Raw genomic sequence first — 16,668 nt, forward strand, 5'->3', positions numbered from 1 at the left:
AGATCATCTGGTTTTCTCTCCAGCTGGGCCCAGGTCTATGCACTGTCTTTGGAGCAGTGTATCGGCCGGAGTCCTGTGCCCCTGGCGTTCTCACCATAATTGACCATCCCGATACCATCCTCTCAGAAGCTAGACAGCAGGGCCCGCACATTATCCTAGCTGGCGATTTCAACGTGCACAACCAGGCTTGGTTGAACAGCTCAAAAACTACGCCTGCAGGCGAGGCTCTCGAAGATACCTGCTGCCCATCTTCTTTTTCAGCATGTCACCCGTGGAGACAACCCGCTAGAGCTCATAATGTCAACATTCACGTCCCCAGTAACTACACGTACACTTCCACCCCTCGGTCGATCTGACCATGCAGTTGTACTGTCAGACTTTTCTGATGTGCTCCATAGACGTGAACCCCCCCCCCCCCCCCCAGTATTTTGCTACAACAGGGCAGACTGGGATCGCATCAGGGCGCACCTTCGCAACGTGGAATGGGGTGATATCATCACGGAGGAAATTTCCTGTGAGCAAGTTACCGCTTCGATAACTGCAGCTGTTGCATAATTTTTCCCATCCAAAGTTCTGGAAACGAGGCCTTCCGATCCGGTATGGTGGACGCCTGAATGCACCCAGACTGAGAGGGAGAAGAAAAAGCGCTGGCGCGACCGGAGAAAACACCCTTATGACCCAGCACTTTAGCAGGCATTCACCAATTCCGTGACTGTAGCGATCGCCACTCAGTTCCGATCACGCGGCCTCTCAACTGGGTCCCTCAGAGACAAACAGTCGTGGACGAAGTTGAAGAACGCCGCTGGCAACTCCACACAGCTCGAAATTCCCCTAATTGTCAACTCTGACGGCCGCGAGTCGGCAACGAGCTCAGGGAAAGCCGAGGCATTCTCTCGCTTCTTCTCAAAGAAATGTAGCGTTGCCGGTCCGGACCTTGTGGAGGCTGACCTAATGGACCCTGCTCCCTCAGATGCTCCACCTCTTTGCACCATCCGCTTCCGCCCAGAGGCTGTGCGCCGCCTCCTGGCAAAGTTCGATGTCTCCAAGGCTACAGGGCCTGACAGTATTTCTGCTTGCGTCCTTAAGGAATGTGCTCACGAGCTTGCAGAGCCACTGTCCAAGTTATTTGCCCCATGCTTCCGGTCTGGAGTCTACCCTAGGATGTGGAAGACGGCCACCGTGGTTCTCAGCCACAAGCGATCTTCCCGCTCAACTACAGGCCCATATCCTTACTGTGCATAATCTCGAAAATCATGGAAACTCTAGTAAACAGACACATCGTAAACTATTTTGAGGACCACCATCTGCTCACGTCGCACCAATTTGGATTTCGCGGAGGCCTCGGAACATCAGACACTTTGCAAGCTCTCCAAACTGCCTGGGCAAGCGCTGTGGGCTGTGGAGGGCGGCGCGTATCCTTGCTGTGGACTTCACAGGAGCATTTGATCGTGTCTCACATGTCGGCCTCCTCCACAAGATGCGAAGCCTTGGCATCAATGGTCTGCTTCAGAGATGGCTGGCCTCGTCCCTCGACACCCGTTCCTTACAGTGCCTCGTTGGAGGCGTACGTTATCTACGTACACGCCCACCGCTGGAGTCCCCGAGGGAAGCATTCTTGGACCAACACTTTTCAAGGCGTACGTCAACGACACGCCAGATGTTCTCGCTGACGTCGACAGCCACAGCAGCCCCTGGGGCATGAAATCGTTTTCGTCGTTCCCCTGCGCAGTGGTAGGTTCTTTTACGTCCAATTCCCTGCTCTCCCAGTTCAGGGGTTTTACGTCGGGCCCTAGACGATGGCTACAAAGGCCAACTGGACAACAAAGAAGGTGACGCCTAAGAGAATGTTTTACGATTGTGTGCATGCTTATGATGCTTATGACCTTGACAGACCAGGACAATGGCACCCAGGAGCAAGAAGAGTGGAAAATGAATAGCAATAGCAGCTAGCGTGTCGAAGCTTCCCCATGATGTCAAAACTCCATGGCTACCTGCAGTGGCCATGATCATCCTTAGCAGATGGATGGTCCTTCGTAGCTGTCTACATACAACTGTATCTGATACAAAGCTGCTCTTGGTTCTGCACGGGTTTCGGTACAGGGTGGATGAAGATCCACATTTTCGCTTACGTTGGTTGCGACCAACTCGTGAGTGTCATCAAGTGTCGGTCATAAAGAGTGGGGAAGGGTACCTAAGATCAACCAACGAGATGCCACTGGGCACTGGCGGATAATCATCGAAAGGGTGGCAGATTCTGCTCTAAAAGCAGTGAAATTGGCAGAACGATACAAACCTTATGGCGGGCAATTTCTCGAATTTTGCTCCATTTCTTTATCCCCATACCAAACATGCATGAAATTTACAAGAAAAAGTACCGAATTCTGCCAATTTTCTGCCGGCATTATCCGCATATGCCTAGATGCCACATCCCGAAATCCCATTCTTCACATTATAAATGAACAGCCTTTTTAGTAAAAGTTTTTAGTTTTTACGATACATGCACAACATGACTTACAGGTATTCCAATTCGGTTGTTGCGTCCAACAGCCCGGCAGGTAGGTGAACAAGTTTATTATTCCACAAATCTCTGGGAGAACAAAGTAGATTTTTGATAGGATGTATATCACTTCCTGGAAGAATCTATTAATACTCTTTATACACATTTACCGCATATCAAAATAACAGAACTACGCAAAAATCTCTTTTCCGATATATGCACCCCATGACTTGGATAAGATGTACATTGTGTAGTATCCCTGCCTTGCTTGTAGCGTATCCTTGTACGTTAGCGTATCCCCATACGTTAGCGTATGTGGTCTGTTGCCTATAAAAGCTGCTAGCCACTTCTGTTTTTATGAGATTTTATAACAACAACAAAGCCGGACAGAAGAGCTGTTCAACCTCCAGGTGTGTACCGGAGAAAGTTCTTTTTATTGTCACTTCTTTTTTCGAAGAGAATTGGTGAGCACACATGCTCATTCCCTGGGCACTGCAAATTCACAACTCATTTTCATTTCTCAGAATAATTGTCAACGTTTTTGGCAAATTGCCCTCATCAGGATGCTGTATGAAGTGGAAGTCTGCAAAGGAGAAGTTATATACATCAATTTGGTGTTCTTAGGTGTCATGCAGGTTCTCACACGCAACACGGCTGTTTTTTCCGCGAAATTTGGACATTTAAAAAGATGGCAGCCAAAAGTCTCGATTGGACTGGATCGGCAAGGAAATTTGAATTTTCAATTTCTCAGCAGCCGATTTCGCTGTGGTTTTCGCTCGATTTAGAAAGCTACCAGGCCAGGTTTACCCGGAAAACAGGTATTCCGTGTTCCTCTTGAAACTAGCTTTCCGCTGGTACCTCACATGGCCAACTTCGTCTCAGGAACAGTTTGTTCCGCGTTGCACAAGTCAAGCCTTCTTTCTCGCTCGTTCCTTGATTCATCGTTGACATGCCTGCGTCAAGAAGCCCTTTCAGGAGTTTTCCCAGTCTAGCTTTCAGTTTTCCCAGGTAGAGGACTATCTTCTGGCTATCTTCACCAAGTTTTATCACGTCCCGTGCACAAACTTCAGGTCCCGTGCGTTCGATGCTGAGCTACCTTTTCATGCGATTTAGGGGACAGATGGCATGGCGCTGGAGTCGCTGTTGAGTCCAGGAGGCCGAGGCCTGGTGGAAACTGCCCAGTAGACATGTGGGGTATTGCTGAAAAAGGCAGCAAGCACACAGATAGCCCCGAAATTGTGATGTAGATTCAATTGTGCGTTTGTTCGAGTGCATATCGGCAAATTTGAAAGTTGCACCCGTGATCCCGGCGAGGAGAAGCTGAAAATCAGCGCGTGCGTCAATATCCAGACTACCAGGGACAGCTTGGAGAGGTTCGAAAAGGTCAGGATGCTGGTTGACCACGGCAAGAGTTCCTTTTACCTTCCTTCTCTCTCAAATTGTCTGGATATTGAGTATCTCGCTCGAGCGCTTTCAAATAATAAATCCTGGTTTGACTTGCGAAATCGTGGAACCACACGGACAGTGACCTGAGTTTCATCCCAAAACGCAAACTCCCATCGTATTCATGAGGTTTGCACCGCGTTACGTAAATCGCACCGAACGACTCCATATTGTTAGATGTCCGTGCGCGAACAGCCGTGGCAACGGGAAGACTTCGTGGTAGTAAAATAGATATTTCGCAAAAAAACAAAAAGACAACTCTTTCTCTTCCTTTCGAAGAACCGAACTTGCCGAGCCTCACCGAAAGCAAACTCTGAAAAAGCCCTACACTAGTACGGGATTCAGCGCAGAGCAAAACATAATTATGAGTCATTATACAATGCATGCAGTGTAGCCGTGAAAACTGGTAAATAAAGAATGCAGTAGGTTGGCAGCACGTGACCCGTCGTACCGCAGTACACGACGGCGTCGCGGCTTAGAAATGAAAGGAAACACTGTGAGAAAAGACAAAACGAAAATACATGTCCCTTTGTCAAAACTAACTTAGAAGAAACAAACAAAAGGCGACCAAGAATCATTTTGAGAGTCAACGTCAATACTCTTGTGCAGTTGTGCAAATTCTTGTCTTGCACTGTGCAACGCAAGAAACAAACAACCCACGAAATGACGCGTGAACTAACTGTAGGCTAAATCACCACATGTATGCGAAAGTGCATTCCAAAATAAACTGAATTTCTGAGACATTTCATATTTCACATCCTAAGAGAAATATTGAATAAATAGTAAATACATCATAAAAAAACACATGGCCACGACGGCCTTCCCAACATTAGGTGTTAATATTTCTATGACTACACATGTTACCTCAGTGCTAGGAATATGACATGTCTAAAACTAGTGAAAGATTACAAACTTTCACTGACTTCTATGCTGTGTGTTGGTAGTAAGTAATTAGTTAGCACAGCGCAGATGTCACCAGATAACTTGAGAAATGTCTGAACAGGTTTCTCGCGAGCAATGCACGAAAGTGACCATGTCAGTGTTTTCCAGAAAATACTGTCACCTACAGTTGCGCGGTGAAATACGGCCCACGGAAGACTCAGGTGAAGAATGAAACAATATTCTCTGATATGACTGTCGATCGCGAAGTTCAAATTTTAGTAAGTAATAGTTGAGATGGGAATTTCCCAACTTTTCGCTCTTTATCGGCAAAAACAAGACGCTTGCCTGCAAAAAACAGAGCGCCAGACCGGCTGTGCAGCGCAGAAGGTTGGAGCCTCCTTAAAGGTTGCGAGAGGGCCACAAGTTATGAGAACTTGGAAGCTTTCTCACGTTTCTCTTCCAACAAATGCAGTGTACAAGGCCTCAAACTTACTACGATGAACTTACCGAACACAGCATTCACTGGCTCACATGCACTAACGACAGTTCACTTTTGTCCCAATGCAGTCCACCGGCTTCTACCTCATCTTGAATTCCTCAAAGGCGACTGGGCCCGACGGTGTTTCCGCTCCTGTCTTGAAGGAATGCGCCAGGGAACTTGGAAAGACGCTATCTCAGCTCTTTGCTTCCACGGAGTTCCACCTGGAAAAGTCTTCCGCGAGCGGCGTCAGATTCGGGTCATAAAGGGTGGGGGAGGGTACATGAGATATATAAGTTTCCGTGCATGGCACGGTAAGTGGAGTTAGCAACACACCAACATCCTTGCCATAATTATAGGTTAGTGCATGGCAGGGAGGGCCTTATGGCTTGTTAGTGCCCGACAGGTTAGCCTGAGGGCCGTAGGCCCGAGGGCAACCCTGAAGGGCACAAACAAGCCATAAGACCCTCCCTGCCATGCACTAACTATTTTAGAACGAGGTTACATGCATTATCTCGCTTCCATTATGCTTTTGTATCATTATATTGGGTAGTTTTGTGGTTTGTGTGCAGAGATACTTGATGTGGTATGAAAGAATATTTTCTTCTGGTAAGTTATGGTAACTCAGCACCACTGAGGACTACTAAAAGTAGAAGGGAAGCAAATGAAATGCTGGGCTCTTATTGCGAGCTTCATTCTTATTCATTGCTTGTGGAGCTATTTAGGGGCTTTGAGAGCCCCTTGTCGATACCTCTAATGACTTTGATCTTCGGTTTTTATAGGTTTCCGCCAGCTGTTGACAAACGAAAATCGTATAAATGAAAGAATACGGGAGGCAAAAACCGTACACACTTCTCAAATGCGTAGCTTTTAGTAGTACACCGTACATTTTATGCAGAGTTCATTATCTGCACCGTACTATAATGCATACAGGAGTTGTACGCACCCGTTTAGAGTATATTCAGCGGGCTTTAAACTAATCCAAGGCCCTCAACGCGTCATCAAGAGTAGTAAAATTACGATTGAGCGGGCTTTAAACTCTGATAAGGCCCTTGGCGGGAATGTCGCTGATTGGTCGTTTCCTGGACAACGAGACAGACCTCGTTCTAAGCAACATTGGTACACTCTTAACATGCATGCACTCCGAATTCCCGCGTTTCCTCACGGGACTGTGCGGAGCATGCGCATTACTCCAATTCGCCATGCTGTTGTTTCTTGCTCTTCGCTTCGCTGTGCTGACGGTCAAATTGTTTGACTATCGCGGCCAGTTTCTGATCAATATCCGATCCACCATGTCTCTGTCAGTGAGCGATGTCAAGCCAAAACGCTCTTTGCTTTGCTGCGCTGACAGCTCTTCGCTTTGCTGCGCTGACAGCTCTTCGCTTTGCTGCGCTGACGGTCAAATTGTTTGACTTTCGCGGCCAGTTTCTGATCAATATCCGATCAACCGTGTCTCTGTCAGTGAGCGATGTCCAGCCAAATTGCTCTTTGCTTTGCTGCGCTGACGGTCAAATTGTTTGACTATCGCGGCCAGTTTCTAATCAATATCCGATCAACCATGTCTCTGTCAGTGAGCGATGTCCAGGCAAAACGCTCTTTGCTTTGCTGTGCTAACGCAGTGACGGTCAAATTGTTTGACAATCGCGGCCAGTTTCTGATCAATATCCGATCCACCATGTCTCTGTCAGTGCCATTGAGCGATGTCCAGCCATAACGCTCCTTTGCTTTGCTGCGTTGACGGTCAAATTGCTTGACGATCGCGCCCAGTTTCTGATCAATATCCGATCAACCATGTCTCTGTCAGTGAGCGATGTCCAGCCAAAATGCGCTCTGCTGAGCTGCGAAACGCACTGCCATCCCGCAATTTAGACCCGACAGGAACAAAACCTACTCCGCGAACTAGCCTGCACGCGAGGACTTGGCCGCTCCAGCAGCGGAGCAGAACCTAGCCAGGGCAAGCTACACCCAGGGACTGATCAGTGCCAGCAGCGTTGTTCCAGATCCGGTACTTAGAGCGCATTGCCCACTATGCTAATGGGCAGCCGCATTGGACGGCGCTCGCATCAATTGCTGTAAATAGTAATGCCGATAAATCATGTTTGGGTCATGTTGTATTTTTGGGAGAACAGTAAGGATCGTGAGTCAGGCAGGCAGTGAGCCAAGTGCGCCTATATTCGCTCACAAGTGCAGCCTTTAAGCCATCCCGTAAGGGAGAACAGTAGGGATCGTGGGTCAGGCCGGCATTGAGCCAAGTGCGCCTACATTCGCCCACAAGTGCATCCCTACTGCATGCTCATGTATTGACACGTCTGAGTTCAACAGTAGGGATCGTGGGTCAGGCCGGCATTGAGCCAAGTGCGCCTACATTCGCCCACAAGTGCATCCCTACTGCATGCTCGTGTATTGACACGTCTGAATTCAACAGTAAGGATCGTGGGTCAGGCCGGCATTGAGCCAAGTGCGCCTACATTCGCCCACAAGTGCGTCCCTACTGCATGCTCGTGTATTGACACGTCTGAATTCAACAGTAGGGATCGTGGGTCAGGCCGGCATGGAGCCAAGTGCGCCTACATTCGCCCACAAGTGCATCCCTACTGCATGCTTGTGTATTGACACGTCTGAATTCAACAGTAGGGATCGTGGGTGAGGCCGGCATTGAGCCAAGTGCGCCTACATTCGCCCACAAGTGCATCCCTACTGCATGCTCGTGTATTGACACGTCTGAATTCTCGCCGGGCAATTGTTGCCCCGGTTAGTGTCGGCATTGGCCATACTAACGCACAGCGGTGCTTGCAATACTAGCTCTGGCATTGGACCAGAATATTGCATATTGTATGCGGCAATTGTTGCCTATCTCCTGGTAATACAACGCGTAATGGCTCCCAAACAGGTCGGCTTGTGTGGTTGCAAACAATAATTAACCCTTTGTGACCCCATCGATCGATATCGATCGATTGGTATACAGTGGCACTAAAAATATTATATCTCTGGTGTTCCTTCCCCGATTCTCATAAACAAAGCGTCTATGTCGCGAGAGGAACATTGGCTATCACGTCGAAGTTATTTGAAGTATCTACGAGGTACGATGCCGCCGTGGTGAGACTCGCAGTCGGCGGAAAACTGAAAAATTCACTCCGATCGAAAAATTCAAATTTTCACACTGCGCTTGGCAGGGGTTTTCCCCGGAGTGCTACGTCATACTCAAGCATGCTGCACACCAAAATTTTGCGCTTGAAACGAGCTTTCCGCTGTAGTTTATTTGAAGTCGATGTGATGAAGGAGAATGGAATGGCGGCTGTTTGAACTTTGCTGGAGCTGTTCGCGCACGGCTGCTGTTTTGAGCGGCATTCTAGGCCACGCAGAGCAGAGGCCGTGCAGGTAGCTGGCTTGAGTGTGGTATTAGTCGCTTCGTCTTGGAAATACCTTTCCAACGGTGGCAAGTTTGTAAAAATCGGTGAATGTTTGGCAGAGATACAGTACAAGCGAAAGTGCATGTTATTTGGAGGTGAGTAAATTGTCGTACTTTCAGTTGGGTCACAAAGGGTTAACGAAATGCCAAATCCCGAAAACCCATTTGCCGTATCTGAAAAGATGAGAACTATGCCAAAAACGCCTTTTTACGGTACATGCACAACATGACTTACAGGTTTTGTAATTTGGTTGTGGTTTTGAACAGCCCGGCAGGTAGGTGAACAAGTTGATTATAGAGCAAATACCTGCAACAACAAAGTAGAATTTTGACAGGATGTATATCACTTCCTGGAGGAATTTCTTATTACTCTATTTTGCGTTCTAGTTTGTAGGTGGAGTGTGTGGGTTACAGTGAGGGCTGCGTGCCACCCGGCTGTGTAGATTCACTCAAAGTGTGAGTTACAAAGTCTGAAGAAAATGTAGAACTGTTTCTGCTGGGATGACCACTACACCATAGCTCAGTGGTTACAGCATTACTGGCTGCAAGCGAGGGTCCCTGGATCGAGTCCTTGTGGTGTCAGTCAATTTTTTCTTCAGTCTGTTCCCCTTTGTGTCTTACCCTCGATTTAGTGAACTCTATAAGCAGTACAACAATAAATTATGATAATGTTTAGTTCTAGTGGTGAGCCAATTTAATTATGGTAAAAGAGCAGAAGGACAACCTATTACGAGTTATGACTAGGGATTATTATTATGTATACAAAAGACACAAAGGCACACATTGAAAACCTTGGCAAAATAATTCCGTTGTGCTGAACCATGGCTGAACCAATCATCAGACAGCGATAATGGAATAGGAGGCAGCGCTGGTATATCTAAGCAGAGAGAGGTGTGATAATACGATGGCGAGAGGAGTAATCGCGTGAATGTATACATGGTCAGGCTATTTCAGAGGCAGATGCAGTAGGCGCAGGTCTAGCACTAACAAGCACGCGCTTAATCTCGCTCACACACCACACACACACACACACACACACACACACACACACACACACACACACACACACACACACACACACATACTAACACGCACACACACACATAGTAACACCCACACACATACATACATACACACATACACGCACACACTAACACACACAAATCTCAATTTGTGCGATCGAAGCACGATATTTTACGTCCTGATACTGGCCGTGTGCCGACCACCGCGTGACATAGCAGATCGACGGATTTGATCGATTTGATCGACAATCAAGATCAGAATCAAAATCCAGATGATCAGGTTGATCAGCAACATGATATTTTGCTATGCTACTACAGGTCGTCCCCCGTTAATACGAGTCCGGTTAGTACATAAACCCCGTTAGTACATAAGAAATCTCAAGTCCCGGACGAAACGTGATCACTTCCATACAAATTTTGTCGGTTAGTACATAATTCGTTAGTACATAAACCCCGTTAGTACATAACATTTCCCCGTGCCCGCATGCCACCTACCTCAATAGTACAAAATTTGTTGGTCTTTTGGCCTTCCAGTGGAGACACATCGTGTTCTAGTTTCTACTTGTGGGCACAATTAGCTCAGAAATCAGAGTCCACATCACAAACCGACAACGCTCTGTTTTTTCCCGAGTGACTGTACAGGCAAGACTGGGCATGTATCATGTTAACTGTAGAATCGTCGCTGACTGTGACTCTTATTGAGTCTTATATTATAACATAATTTTTATGTTATATCGAGGGAATCAAGAATATCTCGCTCCCTAGGCCCTAGTCATGGTAGCAAGAAACACTCAGAAAAGTTGAAAAAAGTGAAAAATTCTGGTACCCAAGCAAGTTATGTACACTTTCGTTTAGTACATAAACCCCGTTAATACATAACATTTTTCAAGTCCCAGAGATTATGTATTAACGAGGGACGACCTGTACTGTGATGTATGATGGAATGCTGCTTGAGTGAAACCATGAAGAGGCACGATGCCCTGCACTTCATGATTTGGCATCTAGCTGCAACCTGTTTTCCAGGAATATCATATCAATTTCGACCACGTAGCTAGCATACTGACCAACCACCAAAATCTCAATCCCTGGATCGAGTCCTTGTGGTGTCAGTCAATTTTTTCTTCAGTCTGTTCCTGTTGTGTCCTACCCCAGGTGGGTTCTACTCGGACTCATCCAGCTCGATCACACACACACTCGAGGCCATTACAGTTTTCAGTTCATCTCAAACTCCTTATCCGAAAAAGACCCAGCTCACGTGCGAGCATGCGCACTACATACATATGGTCCATGTCCAGGACATGACAATTTCCCCCTCACTAGTTGAGGCGAAGCATCTAGAACTATGCAATAGTAAACATATCAAGATGCAATCACAAAACTCACAACTGCCGAGACATAATATTTCATGATACACTATACACCATAAATATATAATTATATACAATATCCAGCAGAGTCCAAAATATATCATTAAAACTCCACAGACTAGAGTAGGTCTATATGAACTGTGTGTTCTGAACGTCAATCCTTGAAACGAACTGGTCGAACAGTAGGGCGGGTTGACCGTCGTTCAGCTTGCGGTGACGACGTCTTGCTGTAGCTGGCACGTGAAGTGCTAACCGACGCAGACTCACTAGTACCGGTTGTTGCTGAGACCGGCGCGCCTAGCTCCGCTGCCGTGACACTAGCGTCGTTGTTGCTGAGTGACGGCTGTGACGGAACCTGAGCTGTTAAACTTGCTCCACTCTGCTCAGACGCCCCTGCATCGAACTGAGGGATTTGCCGAGGACGGAGCTGGTTGCGATGGCGTTTCCACATTGCATCACCGACTTGTATCTGATACGTCATCGGACTGAGAACTGCCGTGACCACGGCTGGGGCCCACTTATCTCCTCCTTTGCCGAAATTCAAAGCCAGGACAGCTTGGCCGCACTGAAATTCCGGCATGTGCTCCAGATTGTTCTCGTAAACCTCCACGCCCTTACGCCCTTCCATTTTCAAACGATCATATTTGATGCGAGGTTGTCGCCCCATCAACATCTCGGCCGGTGTTTTTCCATTCGCCTGTGGGGTAGTACGATGCGAGAGCAAAAACCTCTGCAACTTTGAGTGAAGTTGCCCTGGTTCCTCATCCATGACTTTCATTTTGCTCTTGAAAAACCCCACGTACCGTTCTGCCATTCCATTGGTGGCCGGATGGCCAGGAGCGGTACACGTGTGATGAATTCCATTCTTCCGCAAGAACGTTTGAAATTCGTCGCTTGTGAACTGTGACCCATTATCCGTGACGATATGGTTTGGCAGGCCGAAAATAGCAAACACGCGTTGCAAAGCCATTATTGTTGACGCTGACGTAGCATGGGACGACGGAATAACGTCAATGTACTTGGAGTACGCATCCACCAATACCAGTAACATTTTGCCGAGAAACGGTCCTGCAAAGTCGAGATGCAGTCTCTGCCACGGTCCTGCCGGCCATGTCCAAGTTGCAAACTCTTTCGGGGGATTCTTGGCATTGAGTTGACATAGGGCACACTGCTTGACCGTCGACTCGATATCTTCGTCGATTTTAGGCCACCAAACGTATCTCCGAGCCAACCGTTTCATTCTCACTACCCCAGAGTGTTCTGAGTGTAGGTCATTGAGTAGGATTACTCTCAGGGAGTCGGGCATGACCACCCTTCCATTCCATAAAAGGATGTTGTCCTCCACTGACAGTTCCCACCGTTTAGCAAAGTAAGGAAAGAGTTCTGGCTCTGACACTTCCTCCCAACCATTAATCGTGAAATGGAGTACCTTCTTCAGGACGACATCCCGTTTCGTTTCCGCCGCTACAGTAGCAGCCCTGATGATTTCAGATTCTTCTTGAACAAACAACACCTGTTGTTCAACCATTTCATCACGAGTAGGATCGCCACTCATTGGCTTGCGCGACAAATAGTCCGCAAATACATTCTTTCTGCCCGGAATGTACTCCATTGAGTAGTTGTATGCCGACAAAACCATCTTCCATTTTTTCAGCCTCGAAGATACCAGAGTAGGCACTTTCTCTGTGCAGCCGAACAATTTGAGTAATGGCTGATGATCCGTTCTCAGCATGAACGTCCGTCCCAACAGATATTGACGAAATTTGGTAACTCCAAACACCAACGCCAACGCCTCCCGTTCGATATTGGAGTAGTTCTTCTCCGCTGACGAGAGAACACGAGACCCGTACGCTACAGGACGAAGCTCGCCCGATTCGTCCTTCTGAAACATTACCGCACCGAGAACAATGCCCGAAGCATCCGTTTGAAGAATCAGATCTTTCTCCGAGGAATAGTGAATGAGTACTTCACTGGAACACAGTGCAGCCTTGATTCGAGAAAATGCATTCTGCTCATTTTCCTCCCATTGCCATTCAGCAGATTTCTTCACCAGATTGTACAGAGGTACCATTATTGTTGCGAAATGAGGTATGAACCGTCGCAAGAAATTCGCCGTTCCAATGAATGATTGAAGCTCGTTAACATTCGAAGGAGCCTTAGCGTCCCGCATTGCCTCAATCTTATCCGCTGTAGGAGCCACACCAGCACTAGAAATCGTGTGACCCAGGTAGGAAATCTCATCCATCATGAAATGAAACTTACTGGGATTAAGCTTCATCCCGACCTCCTGTAGGCGACGTAGTACCCTGATCAGGTTGTTGTGGTGTTCATCCTCATCCTTCCCAGTAATCAGGATATCATCCACATAGACGATGCACCCAGGCAGATCTGCCAATATGGATTCCATTGTGCGTTGGAAAATTGCCACTGCCGAGTGAATGCCAAACGGCAATCTCACGTATTCATACAACCCCTTGTGAGTAGAGATTGTCGTGTACGGCCGAGAAGCTGGATCAAGCTCCAGTTGGTGATAGGCTTGGGAGAGATCCAATTTGGTGAATTTATCTCCCCCCGACAATTTCGCTAACATTTCCTCAATAGTAGGTAGTGGGTAGTGCTCCAAATCAGACTTGGCATTGATTGAGCGAGAGTAATCAGCACAAATTCGGATACTACCATCCGATTTCAGTACTGGCACAGTAGGCGATGCCCATTTGGAGTGCTCAACTTTGCGAATAACTCCCTCTGCTTCCAATTTCTCCAAAGCCTCCTCGTACTTCTCCGTGATAGAGAACGGTACGGGACGCGCCTTGTGGAAAATTGGATCAGAATCATCCACTCTCAGGGTGATTTGAGCCGACCTCAGCTTGCCAACCTGAGTCGTATCGAATAGCTCCTCAAATTCCTCAATGAGAGCTCTCCTCCTACCATCCATTTGAACATGATTGACATTGACAATCTGTTTCCACGGTAGAGTAAATTGGGACAACATATCCCTGCCCAACAATGACGGACCACCATTATCCACCACACGGAGTAGTGTTGGTTTCTCCACACCATCAATGCTGACATTGAACTTCCCTTCACCAATACATTTGATTTCTGCCCCAGAAAAACCGGTCATGCGTACACTCGGTTTGGTTAAATTTGTACGAGACACCCCAAGTGACTCAAAATCATGGACAGAAATGATTGAAATGCCACTGCCCGTGTCGATTTCCATTACAACAGGAACATCATTCACAGCAATTTCCAATTTGTAGGAGGGAACAGATTTGCTCTTCAATTCGCCCTGATCCGAAATGTGGAACATTGGCATGCACTCAAGATCAGCAGATTCATGCTCACCTGCGTCATCAGTCACAACATTGTGCACCGACGCGCCTGACGTAGATTTCTGCCGACAAACACGCTCCAAGTGCCCCTTCCTGTGGCAGTGACGACACTCAGTGGCCTTGTGTTTGCACTTATCCGCCAAGTGTTGAGTAGACCCACAGCGGTAGCACAATCTCTGCTCTCGAGATTGATGAGATTGATGAGAAACACCAGACTGCGCCTGCGAACGCGATTCCACTGGCCGGTGATTCACCTTGTGCACTTCCTGCTGAGAGGTCAGCTGCACGGCCGCGCGCGCAGCCGATTCCTGCGTCAAAGCTAGTTTGACGATGTCATTGAACGACTGTGCCGAAGTATCTTCTTTCGTCAATAAGAAATTTCGAGTGGATGAGCTGCTCAAGCCAGCAATAAACTGGTCTCGAAGCGCTCGATCGAGGTGATCAGCAAACTCACACCTCACAGCCAATCTCTTCAGACGAATGATGAAATCCGCAGTCGACTCATTTTCCTTCTGCTTCAACTGATGGAAATTGAACGTCGCCGAAACTTGCGAAATTGCAGGTTGAAAATACTTCCTCAAAAGATCGCAAATCTCCGACAGTTTCTTGTCAGCTACTTTCGCTGGCAGACAGAGGCTCCTCAAAATCGAGTAGACTTCCGCAGACAGCAAACTCACTAATACAGCCTTCCTTTTCTTGCTGGCAGCCAACTTGTCTGCAGCATTGGCCGAAGCAGCCACGGTTCCAATATCATTGGCAAAGAAATAGAATTCAAGTCTTTCCTCAAACTCTTCAAAGTCGCCGCCGGTAAACGGCTGAAGCGATGATATCCGAGCCATATCTTCGTCGCCAGTTGTTGTGTCCTACCCCAGGTGGGTTCTACTCGGACTCATCCAGCTCGATCACACACACACTCGAGGCCATTACAGATTTCAGTTCATCTCAAACTCCTTATCCGAAAAAGACCCAGCTCACGTGCGAGCATGCGCACTACATACATATGGTCCATGTCCAGGACATGACAGTTCCCCTTTGTGTCTTACCCTCGATTTAGTGAACTCTATAAGCAGTAAAACAATAAATTATGATAATGTTTAGTTCTAGTGGTGAGCCAATTTAATTATGGTAAAAGAGCAGAAGGACAACCTATTACGAGTTATGACTAGGGATTATTATTATGTATACAAAAGACACAAAGGCACACATTGAAAACCTTGGCAAAATAATTCCGTTGTGCTGAACCATGGCTGAACCAATCATCAGACAGCGATAATGGAATAGGAGGCAGCGCTGGTATATCTAAGCAGAGAGAGGTGTGATAATACGATAGCGAGAGGAGTAATCGCGTGAATGTATACATGGTCAGGCTATTTCAGAGGCAGATGCAGTAGGCGCAGGTCTAGCACTAACAAGCACGCGCTTAATCTCGCTCACACACCACACACACACACACACACACACACACACACACACACACACACACACACACACACACACACATACTAACACGCACACACACACATAGTAACACCCACACACATACATACATACATACACACATACACGCACACACTAACACACACACATCTCGATTTGTGCGATCGAAGCACGATATTTTACGTCCTGATACTGGCCGTGTGCCGACCACCGCGTGACATAGCAGATCGACGGATTTGATCGATTTGATCGACAATCAAGATCAGAATCAAAATCCAGATGATCAGGTTGATCAGCAACATGATATTTGCTATGCTACCACTGTGATGTATGATGGAATGCTGCTTGAGTGAAACCATGAAGAGGCACGATGCCCTGCACTTCATGATTTGGGATCTAGCTGCAACCTGTTTTCCAGGAATATCATATCAATTTCGACCACGTAGCATACTGACCAACCACAAAAATCTCAATCCCTTGACAATACATGCAGAATCCCTGGATTTTTCGCAAAATCCCTGGATGGCACAAAACAAGTGAAAAGGGATTTTCCCGCCAAAAAAAGTTCAACTCTGCAGATCTGCAGATCTGCGTACGGCACAGTTCAACCCTGCACTGCAGTTCGATCAGTCGGCGCGTCGGCGCCCGCCTATAGCGCCTGTCAGTGCAGATCTTGTGGTCAGGTCTTGAAAGTGCCGTTAACAGTTCGAAGTGCAAGTGCGCACCGTACATATTTTTGAAAAAACCGGGACATTCAAAGCAAATCCATGGAGTTTTCAGAAAAATCCTGTATCAGAC

The 16,668-nt window shown here is 47.3% G+C and overlaps 1 protein-coding gene across 1 annotated transcript; it reads right to left on the minus strand.

Annotated features, from left to right (window-relative positions):
* Positions 1 to 11,252: 11,252 nt before the first annotated feature.
* LOC135821651 (uncharacterized protein K02A2.6-like) lies at positions 11,253 to 15,272 on the minus strand. Its single transcript, XM_065334649.1, has one exon. It carries the CDS (start codon positions 15,270 to 15,272, stop codon positions 11,253 to 11,255), a length of 4,020 nt encoding a protein of 1,339 aa, XP_065190721.1.
* Between the last annotated feature and the right edge of the window lie 1,396 nt (positions 15,273 to 16,668).

The sequence above is a fragment of the Sycon ciliatum genome, chromosome 7 (genome assembly GCF_964019385.1).
Source record: "Sycon ciliatum chromosome 7, ocSycCili1.1, whole genome shotgun sequence".
Taxonomy (NCBI): Eukaryota; Metazoa; Porifera; class Calcarea; order Leucosolenida; family Sycettidae; genus Sycon; species Sycon ciliatum.

Coding starts and splice junctions, on each gene's coding strand:
- LOC135821651 (XM_065334649.1), bottom strand. CDS start 15,272: ATGGCTCGGATATCATCGCTTCAGCCGTTTACCGGCGGCGACTTTGAA.